At 39.0% G+C, this 19,172-nt stretch overlaps 1 protein-coding gene across 1 annotated transcript; it reads right to left on the reverse strand.

The window, feature by feature from the left end:
* Positions 1 to 3,544: 3,544 nt before the first annotated feature.
* LOC309693584 (uncharacterized protein) lies at positions 3,545 to 14,565 on the reverse strand. Its single transcript, XM_082512949.1, has 5 exons — positions 14,380 to 14,565; positions 12,061 to 12,399; positions 10,949 to 11,074; positions 7,270 to 7,602; positions 3,545 to 6,617 (listed from the first exon to the last, which is right to left on the reverse strand). The coding sequence occupies exons 1-5, from the start codon at positions 14,414 to 14,416 to the stop codon at positions 6,547 to 6,549; spliced, it is 906 nt and encodes a 301-aa protein (XP_082369075.1). The 5' UTR covers positions 14,417 to 14,565; the 3' UTR covers positions 3,545 to 6,546.
* Between the last annotated feature and the right edge of the window lie 4,607 nt (positions 14,566 to 19,172).

Genomic DNA, 19,172 nt, shown 5'->3' on the forward strand with positions numbered 1-19,172 from the left:
GCATAGCCAACAACCGTAGCTGGAAATTTCACACTGTCATATTAATGCAGGGTGGAGCACAAGATCTAACAATGTCTGACTTGGCTTCCGAACATAGGCTGTATTAACTGAGGATGACAAAAAAGTACCAGTCACTTTGTTTCTGTTTCAACATTAGTCCCCCCTAATGTAGAGGACGATATCGTCTGGCAGCTTTTACAATCAGAGTCATGATCTGAATGCACTGTTGTGCCAAACACATATGCTTTTCTTAGAAGAGCTCTATAAATTTAATATAGGCTCTTGTTGGTGTTCCTTTCTTTTCTTATGTATTTAGTTCATTCATTTCCATTATTATTCACATGAGTACATGTGTAATATTATCTGTCTATCTAGCTATGAAAATATTCCAACAAATTATGAAACAAAGAATTGAAAAACACTTGAAACATATTTACAAATATGACTTGATACAATCTTTGGTTCATATGGTACTATGTCATGTCATATTTACTCTCATGTTGTGAACCACTCTGTGTGAAACTTCAGAAAACTGTTCTTCTGTGCTGTGAAACAGAGGTGCACATTATCACTTTTGTGATCTTGTGCACCCAGGAATCCTGCATCTTCCCTTTCCTTGTTCAGCTTAATTCAGTTTTATTTATTTAACGCCAAGTCACAACAATACTCACCTTGAGGTGCTTTATATTGAAAAGTAAAGATTCTACAATAATACAGAGAAAACCCCAACAATCAGATAATCCTCTATGAGTGAGCATTGGCAACAGTGGGAAGGAAAAGCAGGAATAAATCCTTTGTCCAACCTGACTCATGCAAGGGAGACATCTGCCCCAACTGGCTGGAAATGAGGGGGTTGTCATATATTGTTTACTTGTATTGTCTAACCGGAGATCCTGATTTGGAATGGGAGCTGTGGGTCTCTTTTGAGATATCCAAATGTTGGGCTGCCATCAAGAAGTATCCCTTATTCCACAATGTTGCCCTGTGGAAAAGAAAACTGAATTTTTTTAACATGCAAAATAAAAGACTCTTTCTAAAACCTGAAAAGCTGCTTTCTACAGCTTCACACACACACAAGTAATTTTTATTTAAACATTGATGCCATTTTAAATATGATTAGTAGGACAAATATTCTTACCTTCTCACACCTTGTGGTCTTTTGACCATGTGTCAGAAACGGACATTCCACTTTTAAATCAAGCTTGATAGTGACTTTAAAATCTTAATGAACTGAAATGTGATATTTTTTAAAACACTGATTGGTTGGCACCATTTAAGTTGCACTTCTTCTATTTGCCGGTGGTACCTGCTGTCCAGTGGCCTGCCCTTCCACAATGCTGTCTCTTCTGAATTTAAAGTGCTTCTCATCACATGCAAGATCTTGAACAATCAGGTTCAGTCTTATCTTAAAGACCTCACAGTACTGTATTACCCTAATTGAGCACTTTGCTCTCAGACTGATATACGTGTGGTTCTTAAGATATTTAAATGTAGAATGGGAAGCAGAGCCTTCAGCATTCAGGCCTCTCTTCTGTGGAACCAGTTTCCAGTTTTGATTCAGACACCTTCTCTACTTTCACGATTAGGTTTAAAACTTTCCTCTATGACAGAGCAGATACTGTAGTTAGGCCTGGATCGAGTAACCCTGAATTTTCCCTTAGTCACACTGCAATAAGCCTCGGCTTTTGAGGGCTTCCCATGATGCACTGCGTATTTCTTCTTATTCACCTTTCACTCACTGTGTGACTGTGTGACTACAGACCACGTTGCATTTAATCTCGCACTCTCTTCCACAGCACGTCTTTTGTCCTGTCTTCCTCCTATTACTCCCAACTACTCTCAACAGATGACGCTCCCTCCCTGAGCCTGGTTCTGCTGGAAGGTTCTTCCTGTTAAAAGGAAGTTTTTCCTTCCCATGGTTGCCAAGTGCTTGGTCATGGTGATCATCTGATTGTTGTGGGGCAACTGTTTTTGTGATTTGGCACTAGTGTATTCATCTCTGTGCTTGTCCTGGCCCCAATGATCTCAGTGCAGCATTTGATAAAGTTTTAAACAGTTGCTGTTATGTTAAACATCGTTCTAATCTATTTTTCATTTTTCAGAAACAAACTAAATCCACAATCAAGAATGGGGAACCAAGTACCAAAGGAGAGTAACATGGGCTCCTGCCTCAGATGCTCAAAATTACAAAACTGGTATCAAAATACTGAATCACACTTTCACTGGAAAAAAGTGTGTGAGTAACGACTTTTAATAACAAAATAAACAAACAAAATAATGACAGTGAAGGAAAGCAAAGTCTTCTGACATCTTTATTATTTAGGTTTTTACTGATATTTTAGAGTTCATTAATAAGGAAAACTATTTGTAACTTATTACACATTCTTAGACAATTTAAAAAAATAACACATATTCTGTTGTTTTAAATTAGCCTAAATGTTGTTCATTCAAAATGCAAGATGGACCCAGTTTTACCAGCTGCAAGACTTATGTGAGCTAGGGTCATTAAAAGTACATCAGTAAAACTAATTTATTATTGTAAATAGATACTGTCCAAAAATCTTGAATCCAACTCTCTTTCTTTATATTTTGCTTCAAATTTTCTTGTAATTTCATAAACTGGCCTTGAACAATAGGTCTTTTAAAGTTTTTGTTTGGACACCTTTTTCATTCTAATCCTTGTACCTGTGCATACCTACTAGTGGTGCAACGGATCAAAAATCTCATGGTTCGGATTGGATCACGGTTTTAAGTCACGGATCGGCTCAATTTTCGGATCAGCAAAAATAGAAAAAAAAAGACAAAAATTTGACTCGCCATTTACTTATTTAAGTATTTTTTGCCTATTAAAAACATTCAACTGAAGACTCATTCCACGCACTTATATAAAACCAAATTAAGGTGCATATGGACATTATGGACCATGCTGGGCATCCTCTGCACACGGCCAGGTGCTGCTAGAGCAAGGCAGACGTTGCTTGCTTTCTTTTGGTGCTGCAGGGTGGAACTATACAGGTACAGAGGGAGAAAATGTGGAGCTGTTGGCGACGTGTGGCACTGTTGCTGAATTTTGGAAAGAGACTCAGGTCAAGGCTTGAGTTTTTGTGCTGATGTTTAAACAATGGGAACTCATATCAATTCAATTGGCAGTCCTGAGTTGAGGTAATAGTTATATTAGTTATGTAGTAATAGGTATGTAATAGTTATATATAATAATATAATTGCTATTCGAAGAGCAAAATAAGGAAATAATTTTGAAAATGAGGAGTGGAATCACCATTTTAAATAAATCTTTGATTTTTGAAATAATTTACTTATGTTGCTTTTTTTAAAATGTATTTTAAAACAAAGTTATGAATATTTCTTTTTTAGAAATGTGATTTTAATAGAAAGTTTAATCAAGCATTTATTAATGGATTAATAATTTATTTTGAAATATTTATTTATAAATATTTTTTTTATTTTAAATTAAATTATTAAAGGTGAAGGAAAATCTTAACCTTGTTCAGGAAATCTAAAATAAATTGAAATGCGCACAAACAAGTTGTCTTTGTGAGGTTTTATTTTCCTTTGCAAAGGGGTCAATCAATACAGAGTATACAGAGTCAGAAAGGCTTTTGACCAAGAAGAAGTACAAACAGAAATACCCACTATGGTCACAGAGTACAATCAGAACATTTCGTACAAAAGATAACTTGTACAGTTGAGGATATTCTGTATTAAAAGAGTATATAGAGATTGTTGTAAATAAACATTGTGCTAGAGTCTTAAATCACACTTATTTCTTCATATTTTGCTACCCAGGAGAAAGACTGTCGTATAGTTTTATAAAGTAGTTTGAAGCAATACTTCTCTAGGCTCTGTGAAGCTCTTTCATTGCCTTGGAAATGAATGCATGGCCTTATATTGGCATTTTCCTGCACTTTCAATCCAGTTATTGTACCTGACTGCTTTCAGAATTATGTTTTTCATTTGTTTGCTAAGCCACTTAACACTGACCTATGAATCAACTTAGCAAATCTGTATCTTTAGGCACTTTACTACAATGGCAGCATGTTGCAAAAGTACACAATTTGTTCCCATTTCTGAATCTATATTACAAAAACTAACAATACAACTGGACTGACATAAAATATTTTTTGCACCTAAAATGTTATTCTCAAGGAGCTATTAGCTGAAAACCAATAAGAGCACAATACACACCATGCACGTTGCATGAAAAATCAAGGTCCTGGTCCCGGTTCCGACACCATTACCGCAAGCACTTTTGCAGTGTTGTGTTACATATTTTTACTTAAAGGTCAACAAGAGCCCATGTGAATTTAATGAAGAACTAGATGCATCTGATGCAGGGACAGGAGTGCGGTTTTCACAGTTTTTTGTAAAATTCCATATTCTTGTGCCTTTTTTCAATCACCGTCTAAACTAATCAGAGTGTAACTAGTAAATGGGATTCCCAAGTGCAGCATCATCTTCAACACTACCATAGACACTGGTCTATGGTAGTGTTGATACTTGAATAGCTCTACTCAGGACTGCAGACCAAAGCAAACATCACCTTACGATCATGGCCTGTACCTATGACTCTGGTAATAGAGTTTGGTTGTCCTCAAAAGATATTCCATTAAAAATGGAATACACTGTGCACAACATGGGATCTGTCAATGTCTGGGATACATGTTACTGTTTCAGTTTAAGTATCATGCCACAGCTGATGTTAACATAAAAAGCTAGCTAGTAAGTGAGGATGAGCAGATTTAGGATTAAAGAAAGGTGAGATAGAGTCAACATTACATTGCTATTGTTTTTTCTGTAACAGTTCCTCTCATTGAATTCACAGAGTTGGTTTCAATAATTTCCTGTTTATACCACTGTTATGGCACAAATAATCAGAATCAACAGGGACAACTTCAGCTCTACAAAAAATACTTGTAATAGGCACTTTTAGTTACTTTGTTGTGACTGCTGACAAATGAAAGAAGGAACTCTACCAGTTCTCTTTTCAAGGAATGACAATAAAATCCACACCAAGACCTAATGCGTGCGAGCATCGGCAGAGAGCACTGCATTGTTCCTGACAACAGATAAAGGTACAACCCTGGTTTCAAATTCAGTGTTTTGCAGGCTCAGACAGGCACATACTTTTCTGCCACTCCTTACTTCCTCATTCATTAGTTCCTCAGTTAGCACATGTTTTCTCTAGATCCACAACAGCACAGTGCAACAGCGCAACAGTCCTGAGTTTCAGGAGTTGCACAAATTGGACATACAAATTGGACTCTCTATAGAAAGCAGAGTCCAATTTGCATGTTTCCCTGAGAGTCTCCCCATTGACAAACAGTCTGAACACACACAAGCATATTTTATGTATGATCTACAACAGCTCTGAAACTCCAGAACAGCTTCAAACATCTGTTATACGCAGAGTACCCTAACTAACCCTAACATACATCTTTTTTTCTAAGAAAACAAAACCAAAGTCAAAAAATAACAAAAACAACCAAGAGATGCTATAACAATAAATAAATGACAAAAAATGAACTGAACTGGAGATTTTAGTCTTAGAGCTGAAAGCTGAAGCTATAGCATGTTCCAACTACACTTTTCACATGCAGTATATTCTAAATAAACGAAACTAAGACCAAAGGAAACATAGTAAAAAAAAAGTAAAATAATTTTGAAAGAATAAATAACAATAAACATACAGAAATAAACACACAAAAATATTCTTTTTTTTATAAACAATGAAAGTTTTGATTCACTTTCATATTTTTTAGCACCATGTTTTTAAAACTTACATAGTGGTACACACTCTTAATAATTTATAACAGCTACTTTTGACTAGTTACTAATTATTATACATTTTATTTTGCTGTCATTTAGTGATGATGTATGTGTCGCAACATTTTTTTCCACTGCATTCAGGCACTGTTCTAAACTTTTCCCAGAGAAAAGTAAATGACTATAACTGATGATACATTACAGCAAATAAAGTTGTAGTAATTTAGATACGATTCATGCATGTCCAGTATAAACTGTTTGGGGTCCAGCACTGAACCCTGTTGAACCCCACAGGTAACCTTCAGTAAATTGAAATCAAAGTTAAAATAGTTAAATACTACAGTATCAATTAGTACAGACATCTGTCATCAAAGTAACTGTTTACCTTTGTAAATGTTAGATAGCTAACATTTTTAGAATTTTTCTATTTTTATTCCCAAATAAATGAAATAAATCTTAAATTTTATTTAAAAATGTACTAAAAAACACTTTACTGCTCTCACCTCTCTATGCAGAACTTTAGTTTAAAGTGTGCACAGACGATCTGAATATTAGTTCAGGTTGTGCTCAGTGCATGTGTCAAGTGTTCAAACTGACTGAAACAGACATTTGAGAGCTCACAAACTCACAGTAGTTTTACATATTTGTCAATGTGACTTTTCATTTGGTAATGACCTTATTACTGTGAGTTTCATTTGGAAAAGCTTCATCAAGAGATGAATCACATTGACTGAACAGTGAACAGATTCACCTTTGCCTTTTCATTCAGATGACATAATTCTGTCTGTTCTGTCTGGCACACGGGAAGAAGCTTCTGATGGTTTTCAGCCAGCCCTCTGTAAAGAAGAAACACAGCATCAGGTCAGATCAGAGTCCTGACCAAGACCAAGATCACGTGACTGTGTGTAGTTAGTATGAAGGACAGAGGATAATAAACACTCACATTCAGAGCTGTTTTTCCTGTTTCCTGAAAACGTCTTTGCTGAAAACAATTACTTTGTACTAAATATAGTTATTACTTAGGACTGTAGTTTTATTCTCTATGATTTCATCTACAAAAAAAAAAACTCTTCCCACTTCATGACTGTTACTGGAGATTAATGCTTCAGTGGGAAATCTGCACAATTGCAACTGCAAACCATTCTGAAATGCTATGAGGTAACCCATTTTGTAACCTGATGTGCTCTTCCCTACAAATGTAACTGCCTGTTGCATCAACACAGCTCACAACTGCTGTCACTTTGCACTTTTGTAGTTTACTACACAGGTTCTAAGATTCGTGATAGCCTGCATTCTTCTGTCTCTCACACTGCTTTTCATTTACTGTATAACTCATCAGTTCTTCAGTTTTTTTTATGTGAAGACAGACCTTCACAGACAACTTAGTAATATGCTTAAATGTGACTGTAGATGTTTCTTTGAAACAAAGCAAGTTAACACACTAAGACATCATCAGGATCTTTCAAGCTCACATCCTCTAATACTGACCTTTGACCCAGAGTGCCACTACTTTCTGTTTCAGGGCCTTTCCATGCGTGTCATACATGGTGCATATGTAAACACCTCCATCTTCAGAGCGAGGACCTAACAAAGTTAGGCTGGCGTTTCCTGTGTTCCATGGATCTTTCCTCATCTCTGTGCGGTCTGTGTAAGGTACGTCTTGACTTTTCCGATCCTTCTCATACACGACCTTCATTTCGTCTTCTTGGATATGTTTCCACTCCACTTTGGCGGTCTCCGTATTCCTCAGTTTTTTGGATATGAAGGGTAGCAGGACAGAGTCTGCTCCCTCTGTCACATCAACAACTTTGAGCTGGCAGACTGAGGGAACAGAGCAGAACATGAGCTGCGCCAAACAGAAACTGTAAATCACATTAAAAACAAACATTTGAAGTATAGTTGAGACGAAAATCAGTGTTCAAAATGTTTTTAAAAATCGGATTGAGAAATGTCTTGATGCATTTTCAATCATCCAGGAAAGTAAATCTCTAAAAGTTGATTCTGTTCATCTGGACGTAGCGTTTTGTGGGAGAAACGTTTCGTCACTCATCCAAGTGACTTCTTCAGTCTCAGCTGACTGCAGGTTTCCCCAATCTTATAAACAGTACATTTGCATAATGACCATTGATCAACAACCACTGACCAAAAGCCACTGATCAATGGCCATGAGTACCATTCACAGAGAGTTGGGGAATGGCTGCAAGTCATGAGAATTTGCATGGTTATGATTAAAGAACTGACCTCCCAGCCCATTGTTCCTTCAGTGGGCTGGTTTCAGTCATTATGCAAATGTACTGTTTATAAGATTGGGGAAACATGCAGTCAGCTGAGACTGAAGAAGTCACTTGGATGAGTGACAAAACGTTTCCCCCACTGAAAACGCTACGTCCAGATGAACAGATTCAACTTTTGGAGACTGATTGAGGAATAATTGTCATTAAGTCAAGTTATTTTGTGTTCCACTATTCAGACAAAAGATAATTGAGAGGTTTCACAGAGGTATATAAAGAGGAAACTGCACAAGACATCAACACTAATTTAAAAACATTAGAAATGAGACGAAGCTACTTCTGGATATTCTCTCACTCACAAGGGGTTGCCTTTAATTTTTCATTTGGCAGGTTTGAGATGCCAGGAATATCCACACAGAGAACTCAGATAGCACAACAAGAATATACAAACTCCACTCAGGAGTTTCCACTCTACCCTATTTAGTCCTCATTGTATCTGTATGTAGACATAGCTCCAGCATACCTTTGTCTTTTGTCAGAGTTTCTGTATTGTCCTCCTCGGGTTTCTAATCCTTGTTTTGTTCATTGTTTTTTTTACCCTCGTGTTCTTTTGGACTTCTTTTGGCTTTTTGGATTTCAATGCTTTTTGAATTTGACTTTAATAAAGGTTACAATACCTTTCTTTTTGTTCTTTTGACATGAGGTTTAAATCCTGCATTGGGGTCTTCATTGAGAGAAATGTGATTTAATGACACTGAGAGGTCAGTAGCTTTTTTCTGGTTGATTGCACACGCATGTTTTGGGTCTTTGCGGGGAGCCTGATGGAGGAGAAGTGTTTGAGGCAACCTGGCTCTTTCACTTCTCTGTTACCATCTCGGCAACACTGTTTAATAAAACTGGTAAGTTGAACAGATGCAGGCTCCAGCTTTCGAAAAAACATCTACACTCAACAAAAATATAAACGCAACACCTTTGTTACTGTTCCCATTCCCCATGGGATGGACGTAGAGACCTAAAATTCATTCCAGATACACAATATAACCATCCCTCCCAAACAGTGGTCACAAATCAGTCCAAATGTGTGGTAGTGGGCACATCTGCCATATTGAGATAATCCATCCCACCTCACAGGTGTGCCACATCAGGATGCTGATCTGACATCATGAGTAGTGCACAGGTGTACCTTAGACTGCCCACAACAAAAGGCCACCCTGGAATGTGCAGTTTTTTGCGCTATTGGGGGTCTGGGGACCCAGAACCGGTCAGTATCTGGTGTGACCACCATTTGCCTCATGCAGTGCAACACATCGTCGCATGGAGTCTATCAGATTGTCAATTGTGGCCTGTGGAATGTTGGTCCACTCCACTTCAATGGCTGTGCGAGGTTGTTGGATATTCGTGGGAACTGGTACACGCTGTCGTATACGCCGGTCAAGCACATCCCAAACATGCTCAATGGGTGACATGTCCGGTGAGTATGCTGGCCATGCAAGAACTGGGACATTCTCAGCTGCCATCTGCCCTGAACAATGTGAACCATGATTCATCCGTGAAGCGCACACCTCTCCAACGTGCCAGACGCCATCGAATGTGAGCATTTGCCCACACAAGTCTGTTACGGCGACGAGCTGGAGTCAGGTCAAGACCCCGATGAGGACGACGGGCATGCAGTTGAGCGTCCCTGAGACGGTTTCTGACAGTTTGTGCAGAAATTGTTTGGTTGTGCAAACCAATTGTTCCAGCAGCTGTCTGGGTGGCTGGTCTCAGACGATCTTGGAGGTGAACCTGCTGGATGTGGAGGTCCTGGGCTGGTGTGGTTACACGAGGTCTGCGGTTGTGAGGCCGGTTGGATGTGCTGCCATATTCTCTGAAACGCCTGTGGAGACGGCTTATGGTTGAGAAATGAACATTCAATGCACGGGCATTGAATGTTCAGCATGCTGTCAGCATGCCAATTGCACGCTCCCTCATTGCTTGTGGCATCTGTGGCATTTTGCTGTGAGACAAAACTGCACATTCCAGGGTGGCCTTTTGTTGTGGGCAGTCTGAGGTACACCTGTGCACTACTCATGATGTCAGATCAGCATCCTGATGTGGCACACCTGTGAGGTGGGATGGATTATCTCAATATGGCAGATGTGCCCACTACCACACATTTGGACTGATTTGTGACCACTGTTTGGGAGGGATGGTTATATTGTGTATCTGGAATGAATTTTAGGTCTCTATGTCCATCCCATGGGGAATGGGAGCAGTAACAAAGGTGTTGCGTTTATATTTTTGTTGAGTGTATTAGGAATCACTTATTTCCACGATGTACAGAGTTTAAACCATAGTACATTTACTTTTGATAATTGATGTCCTTTTTATACAATTTTATGTGTATTGGGGTGTTTTCATGGTGTTTTATTGCTAGAAATGGTTTTAAATAAATCAAAATTAAATAAATAATTACATGACAACTATGAAGTTAATAGCATTTTATAATTCTGCAGCCAAGAAGAAGTGCAGAAAGCATCATTTCTGGCAGTCTTCCTATAAGTGTCACCACACACCACTGCTGGACAGGCAGAAGGAATGCTGCTCAGGCTGATTCAGCTCTGCTGCCAGAAGGACAGATACAGATTCATACCACACATTTTTATAACACACCTGTCCAACAGAGACAGGTGTGTTATAGGTTTACTCTGTCAAGTTATCAATAATAATTTTCCAAAAGTATTTCTGGGGAAAATAGAAAACATTTCATCTTATTTTTTTATATCCAGTCAGAACATGTAGTAGTTGGGGCTTCTGTAGAAACTTTGCTCAGTGACATCAAATGTAAAACTGAAACTGTAAGCACCGCTCCTTTAGGAGCAGGCCAGGTATTCAGCATTTGTTACTATGGTGATCTATAAAGGGCCACCCACCCACTCACACACTACTACACCCACCTGCTGTTTTCTTCATCCTTTGATATACAAGACACATGAAAATACTAATGCCAATAGCCAGGACAAGCACCGGAACCAGGACCGCTGGGAGAACTTTGGGCCAGATTGGAGGAGGAGGAGGACGCTCTGTAATGAACACAAACACAACCTGAACATGATGCTGAATGTTTTAAAGAATTCATTTATAATTAATATGAATTCACTGATAATAACCATGCTAATTGAAATGAATTCTAGCATGACCTCTGCTTCAAATGGATTTAAGATTTTTAAATCTTATTTTGATTGTTTTTATAATGATTTCTGCTGATGAAATCACAGTTATATGTTGGTTTATCCTTTTTAAACAGAAGTCTGACCTTGGCTACGTTCACACTGCAGGCGAAAGCGCATCAAATTCGACTTTTCTGACCCCATGCGACCCATATCCGATCATGGTATGATAGTTTGAACGGCACAAATCAGATATTTTCAAATCCGATCTGGGTCACTTTCGTATGTGGTACTGAATCCGATACATATCTGATGTTTTCGAAAGCGACTGCTGTTTGAATGGTCATGTCGCATTAAATCCGCCTTTTACATCACTGACACAAGACAGACGCCAATTATCAGCGCCTGGCTATTTAGTCTGCAGATTCTGACAGAAATCTGCAACTATCCTTTGAAGCACCGCTCCTCTCTAAAACAGCAATAAGGATCATTATTAGGCCAAATGTAAATAACAAAATAACTTTATTACTTAAAGCAAAATTGGGAAACGTAAAGTCCGAAACAAGTCTTTATATTAAGGGCCATCAGTCAAACAATACTGTTTGGTCTGGGTCTAAACAGAGCGCGTTGTGTGTGACATCTTCTTTTGCGCTTTGAGGACCGTGAATGGTTCACACTAGAGCGCGTTTGCTGTAACATTTTATTTGTAGTGTAAACAACCAGACAAAAAAATCGGATTTCATCAAAAAATTGGAATTGAGCATTAAGACCTGCAGTGTGAACGTAGCCTTTGATCTTCTCTGCTTATGTTGACCGTTCCTGAAAGCCTTTCATCTTTGTAATGTTGGATGGTCACTTTTCTCTCTGGTCACTCTCTAAGGGGAATCTACAGCACTGACCTTTGACCTTTAGTTGCACTTCAGTCTGGTTCTGTTTTTCTCCAACCTTGCGTACGGTGCAGGTGTAGAGTCCACTGTCAGAGAATGTAGGTTTTCTCAGAGTGAGGCTGAGGTCTCCGGTCTTCAGTGCGTCCTTTTGAATGGATGTTCTGTTGACGTATTGTTTATTTTGCTCTGTAAGATAATCACCTTCCTCTGTGCGAACATGAATGATTGAAGGATTCAGGTCATCGCGTCCCCACACAACTACACCCTCTTCAGCTGGAACGGGAAGCTGGCAGAGCAGAAGGACAGACTCCTCCCCCTCATACACCTCGACTCCTGAGGCATACTGGGAAACTGAGGACGCAGAAAGAGGTTAAATCAATCTGAGTTCCATACTAAACAAACAATCTGAGCCGGTGTAGAATTATCTGTAGCTCAATTGTGCAAACACATGAAAAGAAAGTCCAGCTTTCCTGTTTCTATTCTGAAATTTAAGAAACTACAAAACGAAAACGGTAGTGGGTGAACTTCTGTCCTGAGTTCCTGAGGCTAAAAAACAGACTGGAGATCAGTTTCTGAAAGCAGATCTGAATTTTGTCATAGTTAGGGGTGGATCAGGTGACACTGACTCATTCCTTAGTTATGAGGTCAGGCTGCTGGAGGCTTCCCATGATGCATTTTTCCTCCTTTCCCATTATTTTCATTCCCCGTGCATTTATACACCACTACAGGATGTCATTACCCTTGTCTTTTCTCTCCCTTTTTTGTTGTTGTTGTTCTTCCTTCACACAGTCACCAAGTGCTGGTCATAGGGGATCATCTGACTGTTGAGGTTTTGATTCTACTACTGTAGGTTCTTTACAATATTAAGCTCCTTGACATGACTGTTGTTCTGAACTAGTGGTATATAAACAGAATTTAAATGAATTATTTTAATGTTTAAAAAACAAGTGGAAAAGTAGACACAGCTGAACTGAACCAGAATTGCAAAACTAGATTACAAAACTAAGACAGAACTTATAGAAATAAGCTAGAAAATATCTACTAAAAACAAAACTGAAAAAACATAACAATATACTAACTATGAATCAAGCAGGAATTAGTCAACAACAAACAGAACTGTTAAGTCCATAACTCAAAGATGGAGGACCATGACAATGTCACTTATTCAATATAACTATAGTATAAATCCTCAGAGGTATACACACAGTATGAAAACTCTGTCAGCACATGTAAAAACATGCAGGAGGAGCACAGGTGTGTAAATCGAGTAAAATAAGGAAATGTCCTGCCTCAGAGCCGCAGCGTGACATGACAGTAAGTACTATTAGTCAATATACAGCGATTCTCTGATGTTCATGCATTTTCTTTTGTGACCTTTAGATGAACAGAAATGTTAGTTATTGATTATAAATACAATTAATTTAATAAACATTAATAAACTAATGCTATGCTTTATACTGACATATAGAGAACACAGTCTGTTCAGGACCAAGTCTTCTGCCTAATATCATAATGTTCCACATGCATTGTAATTTAATGAAATATATTTTCAAGTAGCCTAATAAATGTGTCACTGCATGTACATCATCATCATCTGTCAAGTAAGAAAAGCAAAGTACAATTCAGTAGGACAGGTTTCAACAGCATTGATGCTTATTGATGACCTGGGGTCGCCAGTTTCACAGCGGCAGGGGAAACCCAGTACAAAATGCATGCACGCAGTCAAGCAGTGGACTGGCAGGATTTTAATAGGCTACCGACTTTAATAAATACCCAGTATGACACTGCACAATACCGGTACATTGGCATGTGCGTATTTACCCAAATGACACAGTTACTGTGTAATGCGGATGTGTCCGACGCAGATCATGTTTTGTTCTTCTGCACTCTGCGCAAGTAATCAACCCATATTTGAACGCAGAGCAGTCCTGCTTCCACCTGAGCTATCAGTTATACCTGTGTTGATATCTCTGTGAAAAGCGGTGGAATTTAAATATTTACCCAACTGTAAGTGAGGGAGAGGGATGACAGAGAGACAGAGAGGTAATGAGGAAAGAATGAAAAACGTAAGAAAACACGCACACGGGAGGGAGCCGAAAGCAGCGATTAAGAACTGATACAGATGCTCACACAGACGACTTCATGTTCTTAACTTCATACTGGCATTTTAACAAGTTATATCTGAGTAATCTTAAGTTGTTACTGTGGTGAAATAACGTGAACTGGACGTGAAGAATCGCCACACTCGGTGCGTGTGTGCGCCAAGTGAGTATTTCAACTGTTGACTGATCAAACTGACAGAAACAGAAAGAGGAATAAAGGTGATGTTACCGAGCAGGAGGGAGACAAGCAGCACGGTTATCCTCATCCTCCTGGACGACTCCAGTTTAATCTGACTGACCGAAGAACCAGATTAAAGTGACCGAGAGGAAGAAAACAGATGAACAGACCTCCTTCACCTTGCACTAGTTTATCGCCCTTCCCACAATGAATCCACCTTTACTTTCGGTTGAACCGGAAGTCTGATGCTTTCACAATACAATACAGTTTTTAAATTAAGTAATTTCACTAAAGAATGTTCTGGGCTTTTATAAAGTCAGTGAATTCACCGCATCATTATATTTGACCGATTCTTAGTATTGTTATTCTAACTGTTTGATCTTTAGTAAAGACGCTGGATTCGTGATTCTTTGTAAGCATTTGCTGTAACTGAAGAGACATTACATGCAAACAGCTTGACTCATGGCTGGGGACCCGGCACAGTCCCGTCTTAGACATTTTTACTGGTGCATGCGCAGTGCACTATTTGCTTCGAACAGATATGGGAAACCCCTGTTTTACAATAACACTGGTGAGATGTTCTTTCTTTAGCTTAGGACTGTATGACTAACGACATCTTCAGCATAATGCATTAACAATAGATTCTAGTTTATAGCATTATAGCTTGAAAATAATCATTCACTTCAAACCTGAAACTCTTTCACTGGTAAGAACATAATCAGCATTTCACTTTGTCATCATCAAGTTACATGTAGTTTCCACGAATAGCAATAGCTTTTTTAAACAGTCCATCTTCTACGCCTTAGTGTTCATACGTGGAGTTTTGGCTTGCAAACTCTCCCAGATCATCTAATGTAAGAACTGCCAGCCAGCTGAGAGGACTGTTCAGCCATCTACAAGCCTTTTTTTTAAAACCATCTGGAAGTTGTACCTTTGCAGTCTCAGCATCATACGCTGCAGTCTGGCTGGAGCTGACTGTATGGGCTTGTTTAGGATTGTGACTGATGATCAGTTTAGATTTGGAGCTGTGACGTTTTCTAATGTGTGGGCATCTCATTAATTGCTTTGGTCTTCACTGGATCAGGCTTTAAGCCTTTGCCTGTGAAAACACGTCCAACATAACAGGCTTCTTTGAGTAGGATTTGCACTTTAGGGGGTTAAGTCCCAGTTTGACTTCCCTCGCACGGTTGAGTACCATTCTGAGATTCTGTTAATGCTCTTTCATATCTCTTCCACCAGTGATTATGTCGTCGACGATGACAGCACAGGGGTATCCAGCAAAGATCTGCTCTACTGCACTCTGGAACACCTCACTGGCTGAGTTGATTCCATATGGCATTCTGAGAAAGCAGAAAATGGAGAGTTGAAAGTTGTGAGCATGGATGACTTGAAGTCAAGCGTTATCTGCCAAGAGGAGCATTTCACATCCAGGACAGAAAAGACTGTGAAGTTAGGCATTTGTGCGCCCACTGCCTCTATGGTACGCATAGGGTGATGCAGGCGTTTCAGAGCTTTATTTAAATCTCTTTGATCAATGCAGTGTAATGTCATCTGAATTTTAGAGTAGAGGTTGTACATCTTGATCCACTACAAAGAATTGCAGAGGGTATTCCTTGTCTCCAGAGTGACACGAGCGTTTAACTGTGCCAGCTGTTTGATTTCCTCACCTCCATATGCCTCCAGTTTGGTTTTCTGTGATGGCAGGAGTTTTCCATCTTGTTTCAGTTGTACAAAAAAGAACGGCTGGAATGTCATTACATTTAGCGCCGCTCTATTGGTTTTCTATTAATATGCACAGCGGTGAATATGTCATTCCTATACAGAAAACAGGGGTTCACAGAGTCTACATTGACCCCATTCACAAAGAACATTTCCTCATCACTGCTGGGCGCTTGCATCTCAACACTGTTTACAGATCTCTTTTTAAATCCCCTTGTTTGTGATGACTTGCAGCATTTCTGGAAGTGATTCCATTTTTTGCATTTATGACATTACTGCCATATGCTGGGCATTTATCTCTTTTTGCCATGTGGCTTCCTCCACAGTTGTTACAGTTAGTTATTGCATGTGCAGCACTCTGTTCTGATTGTGTTGAATGCTATTCCTTTCCTTACACAGTTTCCGGGTCTACACTAACCATACATTTACTTACATACAGAAATACATCTTTATCGTATGTATTTCTCCTCTTTGTTATTTATTCCTGCACAGCTGGCTTGGATCACCCATAATTTCATTGTACATGTACAATGACAATAAAGGTCTATTCTATTCTATTCTATTCTATTCTATTCTATTCTATTCTATTCTATATTTAACATTTAAATATGAATAAACGTATACTGATATGAAGTCAGTTCATTAAAAGTCCCTTATTTTCTCCTTCATAGTTTCAGTCGAGTGTTTAACGGTGGGTTAAAAGTTGCCTCTTTCAGTTCCGTGATCACACAGAAAACAGGGTCACAATGACACAGACGTGTTATTAGGAGTCATTCTTTATTCCCACTACACTTCATAAACACTTTTTCTTTCCAGTTTTATACTGAATACTGAAATGTCTGCATTTGTTGAAACCATGACTCATTCAACCAGTAGAGGCTTGTTTTTAACATTTACTGAGCAGCAACCTTCAAAATATATGCTGGGTGTTCACAGTAGAATTAAAGTTATTAGGTGGCACTGGATTCAGCTGCAGGTTGTGCTGTGCAAACACTGACCTTCTAGTTTATAGTTGGGTTTCTGTGAATGTTTTTATAGTCAAAAAATTTTATATCTACTATTTATTGTGTTATTGTGTTCTCCTCATTCTCCCAAATAATTGATAAGTACTGAAAAAACCGTGAGAGTGACACAACAGTTTCTTGTTTGAAGAAGATGGTCAGTTGAGTTCTTCCGCTGTGGAGTTTCCCATCTTCTTCTTCCTGGTCCTGTGTGTGTGTGGGTTCCCTCAAGATACTCAGTCTTTCTCCCCCAGTCCAAAGACATGTATATAAGGATAACTGCATGAATGGCTGTGGGCCTCTCTGAGAAAGAAGAGAAGAAGAAAAAAGAAAAGAAGAAGAAGAAAATGGCAGCTGACAAACCGTATCCATGCAAACGCTACACAAATGCAGGTGTAAACACAGCAGGTTACAGAAACAACAGAAGTAAGATCCAAAGTGTGAGTAACACTGTTTGTGTGGACTGAATAACTTCACCACACCCTGAATATGAAACTGAGCCGAGCAACAACTTCTGCACCTCATTTCTGCTTTTCAGATCTTCACATCTGTTTTAGGAACCCATCATCACACTGAGCCACTTCAGTGCACATCATCACTGAACACATTGTGATGTTTTTTAAACCCACCTGAACCAAAGGACTTGGTTTGTTATGTTCAGAAAAAGAGATCCTGTCAATTAAGACAGAGACAGACAGTGAAAGTAACAGACTGACATTGGATCAACTACAGCAAAATGAAAGCAAACACTGAAAAAAGGAGCAATAAGGAGAATCAGAAGTGGCGAGGACGTTGATTTTAGTGGCTTTAAAAACAAATGGTGTTAGCAGTCGTTACCAGGGATTTTGTGGTTCTGTGGTTCCACCTCTGCTGCTTCCATGAATAGCAGAGCGGGTTTGTGGCTTTCTCCTGTGTTGATGTTGTTCTGTAAGTGGGCCATGACTATCAGGTTCAGAGCTAACGGGTGATAGTCATTCATGCTTTTTACTGCTGCAATCATTGTACATGTCTTAAGGCACACTGGCACCAAAGCCTGGGAGAGTGAGATGTTATCTGAGTTTATGAGCACACTCTCTTGTATTATTCTGGCCTGCTGCTTCATGGGGGCTGCTGCACTGCAGTGGCCTCGTCTTCACGCCCTCCAAAGCTATTAGCCTGCTATTTGTTGTATTTAGTGTGAAAATAAGATCCTTATAATTTAATTCATTCGAACAAACAGATTTCACACTTTTGTGTTATGAGTTTCACCAAGTCCTCCAAATTTGGTGTTTCAAGTAAATGTGTACCACTGTGGACAGTAGAGGGCAGCAGAGTGCCAACCATGGGACTGCAATAATGATATGACTGTATAAGCTTGCCTTTCTGACCAAACTGATCAGCTGATTGGCAGCACGTTTCATCTACTCATTCTTTCTCCTTTTTTAAGGGATGTTAATCTTTTTTCATATCCACTGTTATAATTGCACTGAACTGTTTCCAATATGCTGGATGATAGTCTCTATTAGGTATGTCCTTATGAAGTTATATTTGTTATTCATTTTATCTATTTATTTTCATTGTTTGACTTATTGTCATGACAGGTTATTGTCATGCACGTGAGTAGATGGGCAAAGTTTGCTGACCTCAGCTGGCCAGTGGCTTCAAACCCAGGACTTTCTTGCTGTGAGGCAATGGTGCTAACCACACACCACACACCATTGTTAAGGCCTGTGAGCTGGTTGTAACAGTGCAAAGAGAAAATATTCAGTCAATGATCATGAGTAGAACAAAATGCAGATTTAGGGCAGAGACATGGACACAAGCTTCAGTTTTGGAGGAAATCACAACATTTACTTGTATTTCTGTAATACCTTTAATCCCAGTGCTGCAGAAAACCTAAAATGAGAGGGTTCTGCACCCTTGTGGAGAGGTGACTGGGAGGTCCCAAACTCTCTGCTCAAAGCTGTTCGCTCCCAAAGACGATGATACTGGCGTAAGAATACTTGACATTTCTTTAAATTACTGCTAAACTCTAACACAACTCATTGAAACATGTTATATTTTATCTGCACAACAATGTCATTTTGTGACTTTTCTGTTGTTTTGTGTTCCTGGTTTTGGAAGAATACAAAAGTTTCTAAAACA

The sequence above is a fragment of the Aulonocara stuartgranti genome (genome assembly GCF_965226115.1).
Source record: "Aulonocara stuartgranti genome assembly, chromosome: 18".
Taxonomy (NCBI): Eukaryota; Metazoa; Chordata; class Actinopteri; order Cichliformes; family Cichlidae; genus Aulonocara; species Aulonocara stuartgranti.

Coding starts and splice junctions, on each gene's coding strand:
- LOC309693584 (XM_082512949.1), bottom strand. CDS start 14,416: ATGAGGATAACCGTGCTGCTTGTCTCCCTCCTGCTCG. Junction 12,400..14,379: donor GCTTGTCTCCCTCCTGCTCG/GTAACATCACCT, acceptor CTGCGTCCTCAG/TTTCCCAGTATGCCTCAGGA. Junction 6,618..7,269: donor AGTGGCACTCTGGGTCAAAG/GTCAGTATTAGA, acceptor TCTTCTTTACAG/AGGGCTGGCTGAAAACCATC.